This window comes from Anomaloglossus baeobatrachus, chromosome 4 (assembly GCF_048569485.1).
Source record: "Anomaloglossus baeobatrachus isolate aAnoBae1 chromosome 4, aAnoBae1.hap1, whole genome shotgun sequence".
In the NCBI taxonomy this organism is placed as follows: domain Eukaryota; kingdom Metazoa; phylum Chordata; class Amphibia; order Anura; family Aromobatidae; genus Anomaloglossus; species Anomaloglossus baeobatrachus.
The window spans coordinates 129,506,349-129,532,262 of NC_134356.1; the positions used below are offsets into that span (position 1 = coordinate 129,506,349).

The window sequence follows — 25,914 nt, forward strand, 5'->3', positions numbered from 1 at the left end:
CTGCCAACAGCTCCAGTGTTTTCATGGAGCACGTTGGAGGTCACAATTCAAAACAAGTCTATAAGAGCTTTGTTCTGGCCTTGTTTTTGCCTTGTGCTGGCTCTCATAGTTACATCAGGATGTAACTTCTGACTTACAGCCAGTCAGAAGTTACAAGCACAAGATGGCGCCACGGGACCGGAGCAACGCCAAGAAAGGATGAAGATGGTGGCCGGTGAGTATAATACCGGAGACAGGGGTCTTGCATTTAAAGCGCCACTCCAGCTCTGGAAAAAAAAAAAAAACCACACCGCTGGAGTGATGCCTTTACATCCATGTCAATGCTTTCTTTATAGTGAACTTTCAGCAGCTGGTTTAAGATCTTACAATTCCTGCAGAAAATGATTTAGATTTTTATTAAACTTGTGGGAAAAAATAAATGGAGCAATGTTTTCAAGATTTGTATTCCTGGAAATGGGGAGGATGGTAAGTGTAAACCCAGTAACCTAGTATAAAATTGACTGGATAACCGAAGTTTGGTTAATCCGTGTACCGGCTGATATGAAAGAAGCACTCCCGTAAAAAGGTTTATATGCTAAATCTGTGTAAATGGTAGGGTGTGTAATGAGGTGTATTAGTATATTCACCGATCGTGACTTTCCCCAGTTTCCAGCGTTGCTCATCTGGGTCACATGACTTTTGACTTGCCAGATTAATTTAGGCTCTGTGTATAAGCCAAAAGTTGCTTTTACAAATGTAAGCCTATGAAGCCTTCAGAAACTCCACAGGCTTACATTGTAAAAGCCTCTTCCGATTCACACACAGCCTAGCTTGATCAGGCAAGTCTGAACTTTAGTCACGTGACCCAAGGGGGGATCGAAGTGGTGCTGGAAACCGGGAATGATGGCCATCGGTAAATATGTTAAGGCACCTCACCTACACTACATAATTTTTACAGAGTTGATACACATGATACTTCTGGGGTGGTGCACAAGTAGGGTCCAAAACCGTCTCAAGTAGATGTAGAAACTTGGCACTCAACATAAATGTGAATAGAGTTTTTTTATTGTGAAAAACTTGTAGGACCAGCACAAGCACAGTGTCACACAGTGTCCTACCCAGCTATGCCGCTCGCCACACTACTATACCTTCTGAGGAACCTCTGCACGCACATTGATGAAGGTCTTTGACCAAAACGTCTGTGCTTGTGCTGATCCTACAAGTTCTTCACAATAAAAGACCACTATTCACATTGATCTTGAGTGCCAAGTTTCTACATCTACATAATTTTTACTAATCTGTTTAGAATATAAAATTGTTAGTGTGAATGCTTTTTCAAGATCTTGAACTTCCATTTCAACATACTACAGTTATAACATTTTCCTATAAATGTGAGCTATGTGTGCACATTTTAAGTGATGGGCATGGGCTCCATGGGTCGTATTATACCGGCATCATGGGCTCCATGGGTCGTGTTACACAGGTATCATGGGCTCCATGGGCAGTGTTACAGAGGCATCATGGGTATCTTTGTGGATTCTACTGTCAGTTCAGAAAAAAAATATTTATTTATTTTGAGGTCATACACACAAAGCTGTTAAGATACCGTCTTGCACGTGGTAGGCAGGATTGACTGATTTGTGCCAACATTGAAACATTATTCAGTATTCTGATAGCCAGCTTCTATTTCGGGAACTTATGTGGGTGATGCTTGACCAAAATAAAATAGTGCCAGTGTTTAGTTGAGAGGATGAAAATATTAGATAAAAGGTCAAATCCTTTAAGCATCACATCACTAATATACATGTCAGATCGAGTGGATAAAATGCTTTATTGGGCACCTCACCACAATATTACCCACTATGAAATGTTTGCCCAAATGTCAGTATTTTCCCCTTCGCCCATGACAGCACCACCTGAGAGGTTCCGCCCACATCAGGACAGGAAACCCACTGATAAAAAGGCGGCACCTCTCCTCCACACCAGTTCGGTTTCCTGTCCTGATGGGATGAACCCACGGATTCTCCCAGGTCCGACTTGGTGTGCAAGCTTGGTACTTACCAAAAGCCGGCATTTGGGCCTGGAAGCACCTCCACAGGGCTTCATGCTTATGCGGTGGTGGGGCGCGAGCCTGGAGCGGGAGCTCGGCTCTGCGTCGCCCCCGGCGATGTCCGCACACGGAGCCTGTGAGCTGGGCGCCCTGCTGCTGCTGTACACGCCGGGGGAGAAGAAGATGTGACGCGTCACCCGGAAATGCTTCTACCGCGCATGCTCGGGGTCGGCTAAGATGGCGGCGCCCAGGAACTGAATTCGGGCGGCAAATTTGAAATGGTGAGAGATAAAGAGGTGACGCTCGCGGGGATATGGTGAGTAGATCTCCTCCGTTAGGATGGCTGACAGCTCCCCATCAGGGAAGGAGGTCCCAGACAGGCCGAAGGACTCTCAGGCTTCCCACCCTCAGCAGAAGGGGGATCGCCCCCCTGCCAGAGCAAGCCCCTCCAGTCCGGTGGGTCGTCACTCTGATTCCAGGAGGTCTGGAAATCGTAAATCTCCACCAAAAACGGTATTTAACCGCCATCTTGGGGGGTGAGTGCCTGCTGGCTTATTGCTTCCTTATGTTTCCTTATGTCCCATTGTTTCTCAGGTGCCCAAAAAGCATACCTCAAAAAAGAACTATAGATCATGTGGGGTGTGCAAGGAGACTCTGGCTTCTGACTACCGGAAAGACCTTTGTTCCTCCTGTATTAAGAAGGTCCTGTGTGCCGAAGCACCGAGTTTCACGGCGGAATTACGGGACATTATTAGAGCCGAAGTGAGGAATTCTATGGGCTCCAGGTCCGAGTTAGCTCCAAAGAAGCATAAGAAGACAGCTAGCAAGCGGGCTGGATCGTTCACTAAGTCCGATAGCTCTGACAAGGGCTCTGGATTTTCTTCCTTTGCCTTTTCATCAGACTCTGACTCTTCGTCTTCTTCGGATGAAGGTGGCAGGCCGTGTTTTCCTCCCTCTGAGGTAGCATCCCTGGTTAAAGCGGTCCGCACTACTATGGGGCTGGTGGACGATAAGAGTCAGGAATCTACACAGGACCTTATGTTCGGAGGCCTGGAAAGTAGAAAGAAGAAGGTCTTCCCAATCCACCACAAAATCCTGGAAGTGATAAGGGATCAGTGGCAGAAGCCTGAAAAGAGAATGCCGATTTCCTCTTCTTTGAAGAGAAAGTATCCCTTTTGATGAAGCCGCTACCACATCATGGGACAAAACTCCTAGGATCGATGTGGCAGTGGCGAAGGCATCCAAATCCACGACCCTCCCCTTTGAGGATTTCGGCTCCCTCCGTGATCAGCTGGACCGAAAGTCGGATGGGTTTCTCCGTAGCACTTGGGAGGCTACCACAGGAGCTCTAAGACCTGCAGTGGCTGGGACCTGTGTCGCACGTTCCCTCATGGTCTGGGTCCAACAGCTGGAGGACCGGCTTAAGGGTGACACACCCCGAAGGTAGATCCTCTCCTCCATACCTCGCATCCAAGGGACAGCGGCGTTTCTTGCAGATGCTTCCATTGACTCCTTGAAGTTATCAGCTAAAGCTGTGGCCCTTTCCAATTCTGCCAGACGGGCCCTATGGCTGAAATCTTGGAAGGGAGACGTCCAATCCAAGGGCCGTCTATGCAGTATGCCCTGTGAAGGTGACTTCCTCTTTGGCTCACAACTGGATGATATCCTCTCCAAGGCATCGGACAGGAAGCAGGGCTTTCCGACTGTGCAACAGCAGTTTTCACGTAATATACATTTTCGGAGACTGCAGTTTTTCCATAAGAATCCCCCCAAGGAACAGGACTCCTGGCGGGAGAAACGACAAAAGACGCCTGGATTTATGTTTGCCCCTTCCTCCTCCTCGAAGTCCAAGGGTCCCCAATGACGCCCGCATCCCGGTGGGAGGGAGGTTCTCTCTCTTCCTCCCCGCATGGGAACGGATCTCTTCCAGCCAATGGATTCTGCGACTCATCTCGGACGGTCTCTCCTTAGAACTCAGTTCGTCCCCTCGGGAGTGCTTCGTTGTAACATCCATGCCTTAGATAGAGAAGGCCAGGGCATTGGAGCACGAGATCCAATCTCTCCTTTTGAAAAGGGTCATACAGCAGGTTCCCAGGGGGGAAAGAGGTCGGGGAGTGTATTCCCCTCTGTTCCTAGTCCGCAAACCGGACCAATCCTTTCGAACGATCATAAACCTAAGGGTCCTCAATCAGTATCTGATACAACACCCTTTCAAGATGGAGACGGTCCGGTCTACAATCAAGCTGTTATATCCCGGCTGTTTCATGGCAGTCCTCGATTTAAAGGACGCATATTATCACGTCCCAGTTCACCCGGCATCTCGGCGGTTCCTCAGATTCGCCCATCAGAAGGACGGATCAGTGCTTCACTATCAGTTCAGGGCACTCCCCTTCGGTGTCTCCATGGCCCCAAGGGTCTTCACAAAGCTGCTGGCAAAGGTAATGGCACACATCAGGTCTCACCAGATCCTCATTGTCCCTTACTTGGACGACCTGTTGGTAGCAAGTCCGTCCGAGTCCCTCTGCAGAAGGCATGTGGCAAAGGTAATCTCCATCCTTCAGGGCTTAGGTTGGATTATCAACCGGGAGAAGTCCAGACTTCATCCTCTGCAACGTCAGGCCTTTCTGGGTCTCATCCTGGACTCGATCACACAGATGTCCTTTCTCCCAGAGGAGAAACTGCTCAGGATTCGTTCCCGGGTCACCTCGGCAATTCACAATCCGGTCATGTCCCTCCGTCAGGCAATGTCCCTGGTCGGGTCCCTTTCAGCCTGCATCCCTGCAGTCCCTTGGGCTCAGATACATATGCGATCCCTTCAGAGGGAGGTCCTGGGCTGGCAGCTACGGTCAGGAGGCTGTTTGGACCACCTGATCCGGTTAGATCCCGAAGTCCTTCCTTCCCTGTCCTGGTGGCAGGACTTAACGCATCTGTCTGCAGGGGTTGCATGGTGTCCCAGGGTCACAGACGTTATCACCACCGTTGCCAGTCACCTGGGCTGGGGGGCCCACTTGGGTTCTCAGAAGCTACAGGGTGTTTGGGATGCTCAGCTGCGACATTAGTCTTCCAACTTCAGGGAGCTCATGGCGGTGAATCTGGCCCTTCAGGGATTCCTCCATTGCCTCACAGGTTGGAGTATTCAGGTCCTTTCAGACAACAGGGTGGTGGTGGCCTATCTGAACCATCAGGGAGGCACCAGGTCCTCACGACTCCTTGCCCTCACTATCCGGATCTTTCATCTCCTGGAGTCCCACCGTCTCCACCTTCGGGCCCTTCATATTCCTGGGAAGGACAACATAGAGGCGGACTTCCTGAGCAGGCATCATCTCCATCAGGTGGAATGGACCCTGAACCCCCGAGTCTTTCAGTTGATCGTCGCTCTTTGGGGGGTGCCGATTTTAGACCTGTTCGCAACCAGGGCCAACAGGCAGCTGGAAAGATTCTGCTCTCTCAATCCCAGGGATCGTCCCTGGGCGATAGACGCAATGCAGGTATCCAGGTCTCGGGGTCTTCTGTATGCCTTCCCTCCCTTGATCCTTCTCCCGGCAGTACTCGGGAAGATCCGGGAGGACCAGGCTCATATAATTCTCATTGCTCCATTGTGGCCCAAGAGGGCCTGGTTTTTCTGGCTTCAGAAGCTGGCAATATCGGAACCTTGGGTCCTTCCAGAGGAATCGGACCTTCTTGTGCAGGGCCCAGTCTGCCATCCCAGGGATCCTACCCTCCACCTGACAGCCTTGTATTTGAGCGGCAGGTCCTCTTAGCCAGGGGCTTCTCGGAGGGCATGGTGTCTACCCTCCTTAAGAGTGGGAAGGTGGTTACCACGGGTATTTATGGCAGGGTCTGGCAAAAGTTCCTGCAGGTTTCCGGTGCACAGGTGATGGGTCCTCCTCCTATCTCAGCCATTTTGGATTTTCTTCAGAAGGGAGTGGTACTGGGTCTGGCCACTAACACCTTTAAAAGTCCAGGTTTCAGCTCTAGGTGCACTTTATAATCAGAACCTGGCTGGGAATCCCTGGATTAGCCGCTTTATTAGGTCATGTGCTAGATCTGCCCCGAGTCCCATTCCTCGTATGCCCCCCTGGGATTTGAATCTTGTCCTGGATGCCCTTGTAGACACTCCCTTTGAGCCCCTCTCGGAAGTTCCCCTTAAAATCCTGTCCCTGAAGGTGGCACTCCTCATTGCACTGACGTCCGCTAGGAGGGTGGGGGATTTACAGGCTCTCTATTGTCCATATACCCAGGTTCTGGTAGACAGAGTGGTATTGCGCACGGACCCTTCCTACCTTCCTAAGGTGGTTAAGCCCTTTCACAGGTCACAGGAGATTATTTTGCCTTCCTTTTTGTGACCCCCCCCTTCGAATGACAAGGAAGCCAGGCTTCATAGATTGAATGTGAGAAGGGCCCTTCTTACCTACCTGGATAGGACTAGGGACTGGCGGAAGTCCCAGGCCCTTTTCGTGGCATTTCAGGGCAGTACTAAGGGTTGCTAGGTGTCTAAGGCTACAGTGGCACGTTGGCTTCGGGACGCCATCTTCCTAGCTTACTCAGCCAAGGGAGGGTGTCTCTGCTCCCCTTCACATTATAGCTCACTCCACTAGGTCAGTCTCCACTTCATGGGCTGAAAGGGCTGAGGTCTCTGTTGAACAGATTTGCAGGACCGCCACTTGGGCCTCTGCTTCTACATTTGTTTCGTCACTATAGACTTGACTTGTCCTCCACGGCTGACCTTTCTTTCGGTAGACGGGTTCTCCAAGCGGTGGTCCCTCCCTAAGGTGATTGGTCTTTAGAATCTCTCAGGTGGTGCTGTCATGGGCAAAGGGGAAAAATCTTAATTACTTACCGATCATGTGATTTTCAGTAGCCCATGACAGCACCCTTAGTTCACCCCATTTTTCACTGGTTCTGGGCACCCTTCGGGGAGTGTTACCGTTAGTGGTATATTCCTGGTGGTGGTGTGATTAACGTTTTCTGATTTTGTTTTGTTGGTCCTCTCTGGCTCTGTAACCCTACTGGTGTGGAGGAGAGGTGCCGCCCTTTTATCAGTGGGTTTCCTGTCCTGATGTGGGCGGAACCTATCTCTCAGGTGGTGCTGTCATGGGCTACTGAAAATCACATTACCGATAAGTAATTAAGATTTTCCTATTGGTTAGGATAAAAATAATTTGTTTCCATATGATAGAAGTCAAGGTCATGTGGAACTGAAAAACCCGACTGATTCAGTAGCTGATGTGCATGTCTCCTATAGTGCCTATAGTGGAGGTCGTTGGGCAGGCTTCCAAAACAACCTCTGCAGATGCTATTCATCCAAACTGTCTTCAGTATTCTTTGTACATAGAAATAGAAAATTGTTGACTGAAAAGCCAACAAAATGGCCAAATGTAAGGAATATGGGTTAGCATAACTATAGTGACCGAGACACAAAAGTGGCATCTGATAACCTAGAAAAAAAAGTTCTACAAAGATGTTTAGCCCTGAAAAGCTAATATTTGTATTTCCATTCCACAGAAACTCGTGAGCGACACTCCAGTGAGGGTATTTGGAAAGTGCTGCCAGCTCCGACCTGGAGGAGACAGCTCGACTTCTCTAGACAGCTCTGCTAGTTCACTGGCTTCTGACACAAAAGAACAATGTCCAAAGTACCAGGTTGGTAAAAGTTCTCTGTTGCATCATGAGTTTTAATATTATTTAAAGTAAATGTACCAAACAAAGTGCCTTTTTAGTATAGCCGAGCATGTGCAGTACTTGTAAACGGTTAGCTCTGGTTTAGCTGGCTGAATTGCTGGGGCACCTGACCCAACCAGCTTTAGTTTCCCCGTGCTCCTCTCATGCTGCTGAGGCATCGAAGAGCACACAGTTTGGGCCAGCATCACAACAATGTTGTGAATCTGCTACAGGACATCACCGGAAGCAAGCATGAAGCCGGGGAGCTGTGTGTACCTGATGATGAAACATGACCATGAACATGGGGTCCTCATAGTAAAGGTTCTGTGGAACCCCTATATCACCCCTCAAGGGAATAGAACTGTATTTGCAACTTTACAAACTATGAGGACAATATTTAGAGCCTACGTGACTGTAACAACACCCTCTCACTGGCCCTCTGCTCCCACCTCAGGTGTACTCCTATAGCTGACTGGATTACTTCCAATGCCTTGAATTCCCATATTGCGACCCCCATCGTTTATACTGCGCAGAGTATGTGACTTGGAGGATCCTGCACATCCATGTTTTCTACAGACAATACATTACTTTGAAAACTAATTGTGTAAGGCCTAAGCCACATGGCGAGAAAATCGGTGCGAGTGTAATGCGATAAAACATCGCATTCCCCTTGGACCAATTCTAGCCTGTGTGTCAGCGCACATGAGCGATTATTTTCTCAGCCCTAATCGGACCGAGAAAACAATTGCAGCATGCTGCGATTGTAATGCGAGACTCTTTTCTCACACCCATTCAAGTGAATGGGGCGAGAGAAAAATCGCACTGCACCCGCAGTACACCGGTGTACCGTGCATGCAGCATGAGAATCGCAATAGCTGGCTACGGTGGAGAGAGGGAGATAAATCCCTCCCTCCCCTCCTCCATGCCGGCCCGCCCCTCCGCAATGCTGGTCCGCACCTTCTGAGAGCTGGCCCGCCCCCCGCAGCGGAGGTCCGCTCAAGGGTCAGACCTCAGACGCAGGCACACTCGCATGACACTTGGCTCCTGCTGTGCTGCCAGCGTGAGCCGAGTCTCATGCGAGCATCGCACTAGTGCCCCGTGTGGCCCCGGCCTAAAGCTTCCTAGCACTGCAGGAAAAATTGAACATTAGCTGATGGATTCAAGAATAGATTTTTTTTTTTTTTTTTTAATTAAAACATTAATACTTGATATTTCATCACTTGTGGAACACAGTTTTTTGATGACCAATTCCCTTTAATTGCTATGATTCCCAACAGTTGAAAAGGTCATGATCAGCTTATTTAACAATTAGGGATTAATTGACACAGATGTCCACTCTAAAGCCCCCATAGACCTTACATGGCTGTTGGACAAACTATTGATTGACTGGAACTGGTAGCTATCTTGGCCATTTCTCCTCTGGTGACTGCATTTCTATCAGTAAACAAAAGGATTGGCAATCAGAAGTAAAATATGCCAGTTTCTCATCTTTCCAGACATAACATGTCAAGGAAGTGTCGGGCTTCATACATGTTGGACTGTCGGCCGAATCCATCAATATCTAGGTTCTGCCCACACAAGTCTATTTAGCATGGAGCCTTAAGCCGGCTGTGGGCCAACTAGGTTCTATTTGGCTTCTACCATGTTGAGAAGCCTTTGTCCTCAATAATGGCTGGACTTTTAGGTCCTACAACCAAGCATTCTACACTGATGGACACTGCCCCCTGTGAGTGCCTCAGTGGGTCCCTATCTCTTATGGTGATAGTAGAATCTTCATCTGAAGTGTGGATCCCTAGACTTGCTGGTGAGATGTGAACTATATCCTGTGAATTATATGAGAGGGCCTAGTTCACACACGATTTTGGAGTTTTGGAATTGACAAATATTCTATATAACTAAATAGGGCTTCTGAAATTCCTGTTCATATAAATATTGCAGAGATCCTCACAATTTTTTAGGATCGGGATTTATACTAATCATGTTATAGATGTGTTATGGAAGTACTCATCATGCTGTGATGTGCTGTCTATTCTGCTTACATGGTGTTAATAGACCTCGAGAATTATCATATTGCATACTGCAAAACAGTGGAATAAAGTAGTGGAGATATAGAGAAAGCCACTGCTCCAGGACAGCCTTAGAATGGCTGACTCTGAGTCTACTCTCAAATGGATTCAGTCCTTGAATTTGTGAACTGCATGCTACATATTCAATAGTCGGTATATATTTCTTTACATTCACCTTTTACTTTGCAGTGTGTACCACTGAGTGTAATACAGTCTTCCAGCGCTGGGGTCCTGGGCTCATATCCCACCAAGTGCTACATCTGCGTGGAGTTTGTGTGTTCTCTCTGTGTTTGTGTGGATTTCCTCCAGTTTCCTCCAATGCTCCAAAGACCTACTGATAGGGAATGTAGATTGTGAGCCCCCAATGGAGACAGTGACAGTCATGTATGTAGAGCGCTGTGGAATAAATAGCACTAAATAAGTGAGTCAAATAAATAACATTTGCATTTTTGATGATTTTTTGTGTTTTATTTTTGCCCCCTTGAATCAGTGAACATTTGTGTCAGTTTTAATTTGTGGTAAAGTGCTGACTGCATTAGTCTCGTCAAGTATGATTGGTATTTTCCTTCCCCCAATACGAAAAAGAGTTAAAAATGACAGGAGCGTGTGACTTGAATGCTGAGTTGTTCCTCTGGCTCTCGGTCTGGGATCTCCTCTCTTGGCTTGAGTTTCATTTTACATAAGAGAAGGGATTTTGGCTGCAGGAGCAGGCAGTCATCTGACAGATAAATATTCTCCCTGTCAAGTGAACTTGCAGAGATCACAAGTTTCTGGTTACATCCCCCCCAAAATAGGGCTGTAAACTCAGCAACACCTCTTTGTACTGCTGGAATGAACCATTGTACATCATAAACATGGATTTCTGTTATCCCAGTAACCTAATCAGTCTTTTATTTCTTTATTTTTATCATCCGCTTCTGTTCCTGACTATGACTGAAATTATACATGTATGTGACTGTATGTCTCAGTGTTAAATGAACCATTTATACAGTGGAAAATTGAAAAGCAGATGAAAGGAGGCCTGAAGACCTAAGAAACAATAACACACTAGTGACAGAAGTAAATACACACACACACACACACACACACACACACTTATATATAATACACACACATACTGTACATACATGCACATACTGTATATGTACATTATTAAGACTCTTTATAGGAATAAGAGGATGATCATGGGATTGTGAAAAAATGTAGGATCCAAAGGGACCCCATATCTGCCTTAGGCCGGGGTCACACAGGGCAGTAGTGTGATCCTCGCTTGACACTCTGCTCACGCTGGCAGCACAGCAGGAGACGAGTGTCACTGTGACTGAGGTTCAATCATGCGATCGGACCTCAGCTGCGAGGAGGCGGGCCGGCGCTGTGGAGGGGAGGGAGGGATTTATCTCCCTCTCTCCTCCGTAGCCGGCTATTGTCATTCTCGCCCTGCACTCACGGTACACCGGTGTTCTGCGAGTGCATTGCGATTTTTCTCTCGCCCCATATACTTGAATGGGCGCGGGAGAAACAAGGATCGCATTGCACCCGCAGCATGCTGCGATTGTTTTCTCGGTCCGATTAGGGCTGAGAAAATAATCTCTCATGGGTGCTGACACAGGCTAATATTGGTCCGAGTGGAATGCGATGTTTTATCGCACTCCACTTGCACCGATTTTTATGCCGTGTGTCTTAGGCCTTATTAAACGATTATTAGTAGGCATGTGTGATGGCCACTTCACTAATTTTGTGGGATGAGTGCTTGTGGCAGCACTATAGTTCCCATATAGGTGAATGAACCCGTGGTAACACATTACAGCTCCATTCACACAGTGGACTCAGTAATATCATCCCAGTGGTCAGACAAACCATACACGTATACCAGTCCTCTGCATAGATGATTTTTTGTTTGGGAGATAACCGCTTTTAAGTAGTTTCTTTGTAACATAGGCCATCGATAGCTATTTGGAGGATGTGGGGGTTCCCACAAGTGCCTTGCGTGGGCCAAGAGCGATCTCCATATAGATCCTTCCCTGACACTTCAGGCTGCACATATCACTCTAGAGTGCGGTTTACCTCCTGACAATGGCAGATTAAGGCTATGTTCATGTCATGTTTTGCTGCATTTAACTGCCCCAGCAAAGTGAATGTGATTTCTGAAATCTCATGTGCCATGTGATTTTATTTTTTCACTGCGGATTTGCAGCGGTTTCATATCTGGAGCATGTCAGTTCTTTCAGCGTTTTTGCAGCATTTTCTCCCATTGTAATGAATGAAAGCAACAACACACTTTTTGTTATACAGCTTTTTTCCTGCCGCGAGACACATTTTTGAAGCAGAAAGTACTTAGTGTAATTCTCCCTTAATATTCCCATGCAATAATATATACCTGTGCTGCAGAAACAACCCTCCCCACCATAACTGGAATTGGATCTACAGTCGCCAAACTTTTGGCAACAGATCTCCCAGCTGTGAATATACCCTAGAACAGGGGTCTCAAACTCAGCTGGGTGTATGGGCCGCATATAGAAAAAAAAAATGAGGGGGGCCGCATTATTTGCAGGACAAAGTGAACATTTTTAATGAATCCATGTTTTTTTTTTTCTATACATCTTGGATCACTTTTGTAAACATTTTTCGCTTGTTTATTATAACAAACGTGCACTTTTTTTAAGTTTATATACAGAAAAGAAGCATTTTTAATGTAAATAAAAAAAAGTCATGCTTTAGGATTTTTTTTTTTTACATTTTATCACCTTCTTGTAATTGTTTTACAATTAGCAGCATCATATAGTAATCTTAGCCAAAATCTTGTAGTAATGTGCCCATGCTGCAGTAATGTCCCCATCCGTGTGCCCTGTAGTAAGGTGCCCATCCTTGTAGTATGTGCCCAGTAGTATAGTGCCCATCCTTGTGCCCTGTAGTATTGTGCCCAGTAATATTGTTCCAGTCCTTGTAGTATTGTGCCCATCCTTGTAGTATTGTGCCCAGTAATATTGTGCCCATCCTTGTAGTATTGTGCTCATCCTTGTAGTATTGTGCTCTGTAGTATTCTGCCAATTCCCGTAGTATTGTGGCCATCCCTGTAGTATTCAACCCATCCCTGTAGTATTCAACCCATCCCTGTAGTATTTAACCCATCCCTGTAGTATTCAACCCATCCCTGTAGTATTCAGCCCATCCCTGTAGTATTCAGCCCATCCCTGTAGTATTGTGGCCATCCCTGTAGTATTGTGGCCATCCCTGTAGTATTGTGGCCATCCCTGTAGTATTGTGGCCATCCCTGTAGTATTGTGGCCATCCCTGTAGTATTGTGGGCCATCCCTGTAGTATTGTGGGCCATCCCTGTAGTATTGTGGGCCATCCCTGTAGTATTGTGGGCCATCCCTGTAGTATTGTGGGCCATCCCTGTAGTATTGTGGGCCATCCCTGTAGTATTGTGGGCCATCCCTGTAGTATTGTGGGCCATCCCTGTAGTATTGTGGGCCATCCCTGTAGTATTGTGGGCCATCCCTGTAGTATTGTGGGCCATCCCTGTAGTATTGTGGGTCATCCCTGTAGTATTGTGGGCCATCCCTGTAGTATTGTGGGCCATCCCTGTAGTATTGTGGGCCATCCCTGTAGTATTGTGGGCCATCCTTTAGTAATACGCAAACAAAAAAAAATTCTCCTCACCTTTCCTCCGTTCCCTGTGTGCCCACGATCAGTACTTGCAGAGTTTTGGATGCAGTATGCTTCAGCTGCGTCCAAAACCCTGCTATGTATGGTAAAAGCACAGTGGGCATAGGATTTCTAAAAACCCCATGCCCACTGTGCGTGTACGGCCCGCAGTGAAAATGGAACTGCGGTGTGGCTTCCAGAGGCCGCAGCATGTGAATTTATGCTGCGGAGTCGGAAGCGTCCTTCCTAGGCAGAGCACAGCGAGGAGACCGCAGGGGCCCGAACCCTGATCACGGGCAGCTGCGGTCTCCTAAGGAGGAGACTTGCGGCCCCGCTGATCAGGACGCGCTGTGTCCAGCATGCAGCGGGTCCTGATCTTGAGCACGTACCTTACCTGCTTGTTGCGGCCCGTGACAATCGCGGCTCTGTGCTGAGGGTCGGCGCCAGCAGGAACTTCACTGTATTTGAATCCATTTGCGGTGCAGCGCAGAGGAGCTGTGTCTGGACCAATGGCTGCTGCCTGCCAATCAGATGCAAGGAAGTGACGTCGCTGTATGATGTCACCTCCTTGCATCGGATTGGCAGACAGCAGCAGCAACTGGGATAGAACTGACAGCTCCTTGCGCGGCACCGCAGATGGATTCAAATGCAGTAAAGTTCCTGCCGGCGCCGACCCTCAGCATAGAGCCGCGATTGTCACGGGGTCTGCGGGCCGCAACAAACAGCCTCAGGGGCCGCATGCGGCCTGCGGGCCGCGTGTTTGAGACCCCTGCCCTAGAATGTAATAATAAATAACTCCTATGGAATAAAACCTGCAGCCTATACATAATAGTTCTTCATGGTCCATTTGTTTGTGTGGTACGTGGAGCACAAATTCCACTTGTATGCAGCAGCAGACCATACCGCAGTGTGTGGCGGGTTTGTAGCCTACGTACGGCACACTGCTCCTGTTGAGGAGGGACATGTGCTTTGTCACCTATGTATGACATTTCCCAGAAACCATACTTGACTCCCTGCTCAACTTTGCTTCAGCTTGATGTTGTGATAACAATAATGCTGTAATCGCCAGTCGCCCAGACCCTAGGATGGGTTATACGTTAACGCCAGTTATGGTATGTGGATGGTGCTCTCAATACCAGAGTGGTACGGTGCCTGTATAGCTTCATTACGTCCTCGCCCTGGGGATTACGGTACTTTTTTTTTATGTTTGGAATAGTTTCAGATGTTGCGTATTAGTTTGTGACTGACAACTCTTCTTATTAGTCTGAACATGGCCTCCTATTATGTTAAAGATTAGTAGAAAAAGCTCAATTATGACATAGGGCCTTTTTTGTAGTAACTGTCTGTAATCTGACTTTATTGCCCATAGCAACCAATCAGAGCTCAGATTTCATTTTACACTGCCCATGTAAAATAAAACATAAGCCCCAATTGGTTGCCATGAGCAAGAATTACAGTTCCAGTGTTAGACATTATGGGCCTCATTTATCAAAATGATCAACTGACCTGACACCTGAACATTGTATAAAAACTGTTGTCAGCTCCATGGGTGCCCCTTAGGCCTGTGTGACAGCATACGTGTAAGGGGTTCTTGGCAATCACGATTTGTGTATCCTATGTGTATATTGGCTTATGTCTGTCACTAGTTTTGTTTTTGGTCAATGGGGCAAATTCATTGTTAAGGTGATATGCGGTTAATGAATTGGCCATCTGATAGGGCTAATGCAGATCAGCAGTCAGAATATGCCATAGTCCCTATCCATCATCATTGATTGACAGCCGTGATAATTTTAACTACTTCTTGATTTGTTTGGCAGAGTTCTCGCTGTTCCGCAGATGCCAATATGCTTGGAGAAATGATGTTTGGATCGGTGGCCATGAGTTACAAAGGCTCCACTCTGAAAATCCACCAGATACGGTGAGTCTCACTTTTGTTTTCTGGTCCATTTTTCCATTTTTGTTCAGCCCATTCCCACCTGCTTGGCAAGGCTTTGGTGTTTAATCCTTTTGTAAGTACAGTTGAAACCAGAAGTTTACATATACTGTCTAAAAATACACAGCTGCATGTTTTTCTCACTATCTGACATATCAGAATAAATCTTTCCAGTTTTATGTAAATTAGGAACCACAATTATTTATATTTGCCAAATGTCAGAATAATGAGAGGGAGAATGTTTTAAAGGGAACCTGTCACCAGATTATTCCCTGTTAAACTAAAAGAATCCCCTTCTGCAGCTCCTGGCCTGCATTCTATGAAGGTGCACCTTGACCCTTACTCCCCTCCCAGACCTCAAAAATAACTTTATAAAACTTGGCCGTTAGGTATGCTAATTACTTTGGTTGGCCAGATGGGCATGACCTCACCAGCGCCATGCTTGTACCCACCTATAATCTCGCACCTGCGCATTTAGCTCACCGGCGCGAGCAGCTGTTTTCTGCTCTGGCCGCAATATGGCAGAGCGAATTGCGCCTGTGCGAGCAGACCTAACTGCACAGGCGCGAGATTTAAAAATGTAACGAGGAGGTTGACTGAGGGCGCCATCCCATCAGTCAAGGAAGGAGGACGGCGATCAGCGGCAGGAGGGTGATAAAGGAGCAGAAAATGAGCCCGCCCATCTGGCCAACCAAGGTAATTAGCAAGTTTTATAAAGTTTTTTTTCGGGGTCTGGAAGGGGAGTCAGGGCCAAGGTGCACCTTCATAGAGTGCAGCCCAGGAGATGCAGAAGGTGATTCTTTTAGTTTAATAGGGAAAAATCTGGTGACAGGTTCCCTTTAAGGTGTTTTTATTACTTTCTGCAAAGTCAAAAGTTTACATACACTGAGTACTATGCCTTAAAACAATATGGGACAGCCCATATGATGAGGTCATGTCTTTGGAAGATTTTGATAGGTTTATTGGCAACATCTGAGTTAGAGACACACCTGTGGATGTACAGTCATATGAAAAAGTTTGGGCACCCCTATTAATGTTAACCTTTTTTTTTTTTTTATAACAATTAGGGTTTTTCCAACAGCTTTTTCAGTTTCATATATCTAATAACTGATGGACTGAGTAATATTTCTGGATTGAAATGAGGTTTATGGTACTAACAGAAAATGTGCAATCTGCATTTAAACTAAATTTGACAGGTGCATAAGTATGGGCACCCTTATCAATTTCTTGTTTTGAACACTCCTAACTACTTTTTACTGACTTACTAAAGTACTAAATTGGTTTTGTAACCTCATTGAGCTTTGAACTTCATAGGCAGGTGTATCCAATCATGAGAAAAGGTATTTAAGGTGGCCACTTGCAAGTTGTTCTCCTATTTGAATCTCCTATGAAGAGTGGCATCATGGGCTCCTCAAAACAACTCTCAAATGATCTGAAAACAAAGATTATTCAACATAGTTGTTCAGGGAAGTATACAAAAAGTTGTCTCAGAGATTTAAACTGTCAGTTTCCACTGTGAGGAACATAGTAAGGAAATGGAAGAACACAGGTACAGTTCTTGTTAAGCCCAGAAGTGGCAGGCCAAGAAAAATATCAGAAAGGCAGAGAAGAAGAATGGTGAGAACAGTCAAGGACAATCCACAGACCACCTCCAAAGACCTGCAGCATCATCTTGCAGCAGATGGTGTCACTGTGCATCGGTCAACAATACAGCACACTTTGCACAAGGAGAAGCTGTATGGGAGAGTGATGCAAAAGAAGCCGTTTCTGCAAGCACGCCATAGTCGCTTGAGGTATGCAAAAGCACATTTGGACAAGCCAGTTACATTTTGGAAGAAGGTCCTGTGGACTGATGAAACAAAGATTGAGTTGTTTGGTCATACAAAAAGGTGTTATGCATGGAGGCAAAAAAACACGGCATTCCAAGAAAAGCACTTGCTACCCACAGTAAAATTTTGTGGAGGTTCCATCATGCTTTGGGGCTGTGTGGCCAATGCCGGCACCGGGAATCTTGTTAAAGTTGAGGGTCGCATGGATTCAACTCAATATCAGCAGATTCTTGATAATAATGTGTAAGAATCAGTGACGAAGTTGAAGTTACGCAGGGGATGGATATTTCAGCAAGACAATGATCCAAAACACCGCTCCAAATCTACTCAGGCATTCATGCAGAGGAACAATTACAATGTTCTGGAATGGCCATCCCAGTCCCCAGACCTGAATATCATTGAACATCTGTGGGATGATTTGAAGCATGCTGCCCATGCTCGGCGACCATCAAACTTAACTGAACTGGAATTGTTTTGTAAACAGGAATGGTCAAATATACCTTCATCCAGGATCCAGGAACTCATTCAAATCTACAGGAAGCGACTAGAGACTGTTTTTTTTTTTTGCAAAAGGAGGATCTACAAAATATTAATGTCACTTTTATGTTGAGGTGCCCATACTTATGCACCTGTCAAATTTAGTTTAAATGCATTTTCTGTTAGTACAATAAACCTCATTTCAATACATAAATATTACTCTGAGTCCATCATTTATTAGATATATGAAACTGAAATAGCTGTTGCAAAAACCAAAATTGTTTTAAAGAAAAAAGGTTAACATTAATAGGGGTGTCCAAACTTTTTCATATGACTGTATTTTAATGCTCACCCGAAACACATTGCTTCTTTGTGTAGCATGATGGGAAAGTCAAAAGAAATCAGCCAAGATCTTAGTAAGAGAATTGGGGACTTGCACAAGTCTTTTTTTATCCTTATGTGCAATTTCCACATACCTGAGGGTGCCTCGTTCATATGTACAATCAATTATGCGCAAGTACAAACAAGATGGGAATGTCCAGCCATCATAACGCTAAGGAAGGAGACTGGTTCTGTGTACCAGAGATGAGCATGCATTGGTCAGACATGTACATATCAACCCAAGAGCAAAAGCAAAAGAACTTGTGAAGATGCTAGTGGAAGCTGGTAAGATTGTGTCATTATCCACAGTGAAACGAGTACTGTATCAATATGGGCTAAAAGGCCACTCTGCCAGGAATAAGCCATTACTCCAAAAGAAACATTAAAAAGCAAGATTAATGTTTACAAATGCACTTTGTTACAGAAACCTTAGTTTTTAGAGACATGTCCTGTGGTCTAATGAAGCTAAAATTGAACTGTTGGGTCATGATGACCATCGTTAGTTTGGACGAAAAAGAAGCTTTAAAGTCGAAGAACATCATTTCAACTGTGACACACTGGAGTGGTAGCAGCTTGTTGTGGGGTTGTTGTGCTACAGGTACACTTCACAAAATAAAGGAAAAAAGACTATGTGGCAATACTAAAGCAACATCTCAAGACAAAGCCAGGAACTTAAAGCTTGGGCGGAAATGGGTCTTCCAAAAGGACAGTGACCCGAAGCATACTGCCAAACTGGTTACACAGTGTGTTAAGGATAACAAAGTCAATGTTTTGGAGTGGCCATCATAAAGCCCTGATCTCAATTCTATTGAAAATTTATAGGCAAAGCTCAAAAGGTCGGTGCAAGAAGGGAAACTTAACAGTTCTGTCAGGAAGAATGGGCCCAAATTCCTACCAACTATTGTGAGAAGCCTGTGGAAGGATATCCAAAACGTTTGACCCAAGTCATACAGTTTAAGGGTGATGGTATCAAATACTAATGAAATGTATGGAAACTTTTGACTTTGCTAAAAGTAATAAAAAGACCATAAAACATTCTTTCTCTTTCTTTCATTATTCTGGCATTTGGCAAATAGAAATTATTTTGGTAAACGGGAAAGGTTTATTTTGATTTCATGTCAGATAGTGAGAAAAACATGCAGATGTGTCTTTTTAAATAGTGTAAGTAAACATCTAGTTTCAACTGTACATGGCATAGGGAGAGATTTGTGTGGGAAGGGGAGAGGCCGGCTGGTGGCCGGGAGTCTAGTCGAGTCTCTCGCTATGTCCCCGAACGGCTTTTCAAGTGATGTTTTCTCTCAAATGCAGCAACATATTAAAGGGAACTGGTCAGGTCTCCTATCCCTCCAGCCCAGCAGCGTTCACATGTGTATGACACAATCCCTGCGTAACCAGCCCTGTGTAATGCTATTTACTAAAATCAATGTATAAAAAATAAGCTTTTATAAAGTGTGCTGTTCCTATGTTAAATAGGCCATTGACTAGTCAAAGGGGCATTGTTTCATGATCGGAATAACACCCTTCTATTAGACAGACATATAATGTGCGCCTCTTGTATATAAACTTTGTATTTTGATAGGAAAAGTTACCCTGGAACGGCTTACACCAGCGGGTATGCTTGGCAACTGCAACATTAATAAAACACAGCATACCACCGTATAGTTGCATTGTTGCCTTTTAAAGGGGTATCCTAGCCAGGAAAATATCATATGTTAGACAATGAAAATAATATAAAAAAACACTCTACAAAAATATACAGTAATTTTAAAAAAAAATCTCTTGGAGGGGGGAGGGGCTGCTGTTGTATCAGGGCCTTTTGTAGTAGGGGGCTGCTGTTGTATCAGGGGCTTGTAGTAGCGGGGCCTGCTGTTGTATCAGGGGCTTGTAGTGGGGGGAGCTGCTGTTGTATCAGGGGCTAGTAGTAGCGGGGCCTGCTGTTGTATCAGGGGCTTGTAGTAGGGGGAGCTGCTGTTGTGTCAGGGGCTTGTAGTAGCGGGGCCTGCTGTTGTATCAGGGGCTTGTAGTAGGGGGAGCTGCTGTTGTGTCAGGGGCTTGTAGTAGCGGGGCCTGCTGTTGTATCAGGGGCTTGTAGTAGGGGGGTTGTTGTTGTGTCAGGGGCTTGTAGTAGCGGGGCCTGCTGTTGTATCAGGGGCTTGTAGTGGGGGGAGCTGCTGTTGTATCAGGGGCTTGTAGTAGCGGGGCCTGCTGTTGTATCAGGGGCTTGTAGTGGGGGGGGGGGGCTGCTGTTGTATCAGTCGCGTAGGCAAAAAAAGTGGAAGCCACACCAAAACGAAGACCACTATTTCAAGGGCATGGATGGCATCTATGGAGAAATTGCAGTGGCTGAAATAACTTTTTAACATTGATTAAGCTTGCTGTATATAATAGCCATATTGTGTGTAGTATACAAGCCCCAAATCTACTGTTCTTAGTAAATGGTTTTCCATTATTTATAGCCTTTTTTATATCAATAGTTTCCACGAATGATAATTTCAGCTTCCAATCATCCATTATTGTATAACCACAGTCCCCATAGCGGTCATCACTCAGCACGTCCGGTTTACATTAATAATAGAATGGGGTGGGTTACCTGATGGGGCATCATTGCTTCCATACACCTGGAAAGGGGTTGTGTAAAGTGGGCAACCTATTTGAATGTTAACTATTTGTTATATATATTTTTTTTCTTCATTTTGTAATTTTTCAGATACTGTGGCTTGGTTATTGACTAGTATACAACTGTCCACATATAATCATTTTATTTATATAGTGTATATAGTGGCAGCATATTCCGTAGCACTGTACAATGCTTTTATTCCAGCCGGTTGAAGCTTTCCCTCTTTTTATATTCAGCTCACCGCCCCAGCTCATGTTGAGCAAAGTCTTCACGGCCCGCACCGGGAGCAGTATCTATGGAAGTCTTAACACGTGAGTTTATTTTGACTACTTGCCCATTCAGCTTGGAACATACTGGTTAAAGGAATACTTACTAATTCGGTATACCATGAACACAAGATTATATGGGTTTATCTGCCCTCGGGTGGTTCTATTTGAGCGTCCCAGCTGCTGACTGATGTCACTATCTATTGTGGAGGCCACTGTATTGTCACTGGCACCAGTTCAAGCTTTCATCTCTACAGCCATGTTGCCCTCCGCTGACTCCTAACTCTCATGGCACCAGAGATCTTTTATAGTGTAAAGTAAAGGAAACATGTCCAATACTTAATTGTCTGTTTCAGTTTTTCACTTTTTCAGCTCAAGGCTGTAGGAAAGCGCAATAGAAGGGGGAGGCTCAATGATTTTATGTATAGAAAAATAGATTTAAATATAAAACATTTCTAGACTGGACAGTTTTCATTCTTTTACAGGAAAATTTCATTTTAATTTTTTTGTATCCAGTATAGTCCAAATGATTTTGTTCACTTTTTACAGCCTGCAGGACAGCTTTGAGAACATAAGTCATGAAAACACACTGAAGGCAGAGAACAGTAGCATCATGAATGGTCTACTTGGGAACATAGGTGAGTATGTCTGTGTGTGTATGGTTTCTATGAAGCGCTCCCATGTTTCAGAGAAAATAATCTGTAAACGTTTAGTCGGGGACCATGGCCAGAGACCAGATTAGCCTGATGCCGCCCCTGGCCAGCTCTTCCCCGCTGCAGATTGTTGCCCGGTAGCTCCCTTGTATGTACATATGGAAAGACCCACCAATCCCATAAAGCAGTGCTGGGAATAGCCGGCAAGGGCTGTAGCCAGACTAGTCTGTTTGTACTGCTATGGTCACCCGCAGGATCATTAAAGTCTGTTTTCTCTAAGTCAAACTGTGATTCATGTTGCCTGCGTTTTGGGTAGCATGATTTAGAAGACCCCTTCCATTGAACTGAAAGGGGACCTGTGTCCTAGATGTCGATTTTTACCTCCTATATAGTATGCTTTGACAAGTTTTATGAAATCCATATATTCAAGTTTTGCAGCGACTAGAGGTGCCTTGGTCTCTAACAACAATTTTGTTTTATTTTTTTGGGGTTAAACATCCATCACTTGCCAATCTTATATTTTTATTAGTACTGGTTTCCTGCAAAAGATTAAAATGGATGTAAAAAACCCTAAAGGGTAGCAGTATTGTGCTGTGCTTGTGGCCCACAGTACCAGTATCCTGGATATGTTCGGGCCCTGTGTATAAGGGCTGGAGCCTGGTAACAGTGGAGCAGTCGGCCATAGCAATCACTGAAATGACTTTTTGTTATTTTGGGACCCTATTTTAGACCGCTGCTCTACATGCGCTTGGTTTTATACCTTATACAGGTCTTCTATATAAGCTGTACATCACAATAGCTGTAAGGAAACCCTCTATTTTCGGATTAATTCTGAACCAGTCGTGTTTGCTTCGCCTTTTGTTGCAGATCCTGTAATCCTTTTAGAATGTGACCATATCGTTGTTTGCATTAGCCAAGTTGTAATATTCTCAAACTGTCCTGTCCTTTCCAGTGATCATGTGTGACACAGGCGCGTAATGAATTTTCGTAAGGGAATTTTAATTTTGGTCACGTATTGTCATATCGGGGTTAATGCATCATGTAATTCTGTGCTGTGTCATGTTGCTTTGTCATTGAGCTATTCACATATACTTTGAAATAGAACTTTTATTATGTCATTTCTGGCTTAGTCGCATAATTTTAGTAATAATGCCTTATAATTCCTGGGAGTAAGCAGAATTTCACGCTGGATGCTCTTCTAGTAAACGGATGGGTTTTTCTATGATTTCATTATCATAAAGAACATGGATATGCTGTACCTCAATGGAGGTTTGAAGTCCTTGAAGTGTCATCGACCCCAGTGCGTGACATTACTTATGACTTGGCGCCATGTCCGTATTGGAAGCCCACAGCCTACAGAGCATTGGAAATGTGTGTGCTCACTCCCATGATTCTCTGACAGTCATCTTTTTTTGTTTTGTTGTCTTTTTCTGTCCATTGTATTTCCTCTCCAGGGCACCCATTTCCCTGTTAACTGTATTCTCTTCCATCTGTATTCTGCATATCCACGTGTAGGTCTGTCTCAGCTCTGCAGCCCCAGGCGGGCGTTCTCTGAGCAGGGCCCGCTCCGACTCATCCGGAGTGCTTCTTTCTTTGCAGGTGTGCTGCTTGCCGTGTGACATGTAGTGTAGCCTGTGCGTCTCTATGCATGCTCGATTATCCGCTCAACTGTGGAACTAAGGAATAGAAAGCTGCTTTCCAATGATCCATCTATTCTGGTGGAGAGAGCCCAAACATGACCATAGACCATGATAGGTGCTATGTGGCCTACTGTTTCTACCTTATTTCCACAGCCAGGGCCTACTTTTGTCAACACCCCTTTGCATGTCTGTTAATTTGCAATGTCGATTTTCTGGATTCCCTCACAAGCACATGACCATCACATTGGATGTGTGAAGGCCAGCTGAACAGGATTCACTATTTAGGTTGTACGCCCTTATACACAACATGCCGTACTTTCCATTCATGTGGGGTGGAAGTTTTTCCATTGTACATGATTGTTTTTCGTCATATCTGAAAACGATATGGATAAATAATTGAATAAGTTGAAAAAAATAAAACAACCAGAACTGGCGTCTGAAAGTGAGTCCTGAAGGCCTGGAGCTTGCACTTGTTCAGCTGAGCTGGCGCTTTTGGTGGTGGATTTGCATGGCAATGTCACTCAGGTACTATCCGCAATATGTGTTCACTTACTCCACGTTCACTGCTGTGAGTTCAGAGGTGATACTGATTATCTGCTGGGTGATAGCGTCTGAATTAAGCCATCTTTTCACATAACACATGTAATAAATTATTTTACAGTTCATAGCAATCCGATGGACATGCCAGGCCGAGGGTTTAATGATGACCGGGACAGTGGCATTGCAAGATCAGGTGAGGCCACTATACCTTTGGCAACGTTGCTTTTATTTCCTTGAGTGAGTGTCTCACTGACCTCCATATGTCTGCTCTTATCCAGCTTCTCTGAGCAGTCTCCTGATTACTCCATTTCCATCACCAAGCTCATCACTGAACAGCAGCTGTGCCAGCAGCTACCAGAGACGCTGGCGTCGTAGCCAAACCACCAGCTTGGAGAATGGAGTATTTCCACGATGGTGAGAAAAAACATATTTACAGTTTCTTCTGTTTTATTGAAATCACTTTTTGAGTGTGAAAAATATCATGGAGCACCAAAATTGTCTACAATTCTCTGCTATTTAATTTTCTCCTTTAGTGGTGTACCAAATTGCCTTCGTATATAAAAAACAAAAGCTAAAATTGCTGCTACACTAGGGGAATGAATTCCACATGGTTTATACACTTAACCTAAAGAGGACCTGATTTGTGCTTTCTGGTCTGCACTGGTTCGATTCAAGGGAAGATGAAGGATTTACTGGGGCTGTCGAAGCTTAGAACAACATGGTTGCTTATCACTTTCTCTCCCTGACTTGCGTCTGATATTGCAGTTGTGCTCTTTTGATGTAGATTCGAGTAAGCTGCGTTACCAGACGGACCCTGCAGACAGGTGTGGCACTGAACCACATACTCATGGTTTTCTAATCCTAGACAACCCTTTTATGAATACTGTGTGTTGTGCTCATCTTGGGCTGGGGAGCTTATTCTTTTGATTTGAAACAAGGGAGAAAATTCTTATTCCTTGTAAATTAGGCAAATCAGACTCAGTCCAATGTTGAGAAAAGTATTGAAACACGAAAAGTGGTTTATTGGCTGCATTGAGCTCAAGTCTGTTTTCGGTATATATACCTGTGCCATAACTGTGCTCCAGACCATTTTTCATTTTATAGAGATGTCATTCTGATCTGTTATTTGCAGTGTGGCTTTTATTTCTGCTTTGTCTTTAATTCTAAATATTCTCTTCTCATAGGTCAGTAGAGGAAAGCTTTAACATGTCTGATGACAGCTGCGGGCCCAACCTGGGTGTCACCCGGAAGAAGAAGATCGCCATTGGTGTCATTTTCTCCTTATCAAAGGATGAGGATGAAACCAGCAAGTTCCATGAATTCTTCTTTTCTCATTTTCCTCTTTTTGAGAGTCACATGAACAAGCTGAAATGCGCCATAGAGCAGGTAAGACATTCATTATATAGTATAAGGCAAGAATCGTTGACTTGCAGCGATCTGCTCGTAAAACCTACACCTCTCCTTTTCAAATTGCCTATAATAACTTAATTTTTTTTTTTCTTGAAGGCGATGAAAATGAGTCGCAGATTAGCAGATGCCAGTCAGAGAAGCCTGGCCTACAATAAAATAGTGGAAGCGCTGAATGAGTTCCGGTAAGGGCGCCTTTGTTTTCATTACAATTTTTCAGATTAACTTTCCTTCAGAATCCTGTTGCGTGTTTTAGACTATTGTTTGCATTTTTTTGACAGTAAGGTGTTGTGATTAGTAATTCCTGCGGATTTTCTCTTTCCTATACGGTTTTCCCAGTGATACAGTATTAATCAGTTGACAGCTGTTGTCCCTCTCCTTTTTCTGGTGGTTTGTGCTCCATGGCCTTAACATGGCCAAAGACATGATTTGTCGGCCAAGCCACTGAGTCTCGTGGATTTGGTGACAGCACAGGCCATTAAAATCTGAAAACTGCTCTGTAATATTATGGTCGCCTTCCTTGCTTTTTGTCTTTGTTCAAAATATACTGAGATGAGTTATTTTGTGCTACTCTTCTCAGGGAATCTCGAGCAAAGAGGAAAGTTAAGAAAAGACACAACTGTACTTCTAAGAATGACGAGTAATAGAATGAGCATTTTATATCCTCTTGGTAATGTAGACTTGGACTGAACCACCAAAACATACCAGATTAAGAGAAGTACCGTATGTGTCCTTATTGACAGCAACATGACAAGAAGAAAATGGCG

At 45.0% G+C, this 25,914-nt stretch overlaps 1 protein-coding gene across 2 annotated transcripts in view; it reads left to right on the forward strand.

The window, feature by feature from the left end:
- The window catches only part of FNIP1 (folliculin interacting protein 1), a 130,276-nt gene that overhangs the window by 67,440 nt on the left and 36,922 nt on the right, over nucleotides 1–25,914 (forward strand). The window contains exons 3-11 of one of the 2 annotated variants that reach the window (XM_075344542.1): nucleotides 7,535–7,672; nucleotides 15,222–15,322; nucleotides 20,878–20,952; nucleotides 21,457–21,545; nucleotides 23,076–23,159; nucleotides 23,862–23,933; nucleotides 24,019–24,154; nucleotides 24,925–25,126; nucleotides 25,247–25,332. In XM_075344542.1, coding sequence (XP_075200657.1) covers nucleotides 7,535–7,672; nucleotides 15,222–15,322; nucleotides 20,878–20,952; nucleotides 21,457–21,545; nucleotides 23,076–23,159; nucleotides 23,862–23,933; nucleotides 24,019–24,154; nucleotides 24,925–25,126; nucleotides 25,247–25,332 — 983 coding nt within the window. The remainder of the gene's footprint in view (nucleotides 1–7,534; nucleotides 7,673–15,221; nucleotides 15,323–20,877; nucleotides 20,953–21,456; nucleotides 21,546–23,075; nucleotides 23,160–23,861; nucleotides 23,934–24,018; nucleotides 24,155–24,924; nucleotides 25,127–25,246; nucleotides 25,333–25,914) is intronic. The other variant, XM_075344544.1, reaches the window with a different exon arrangement.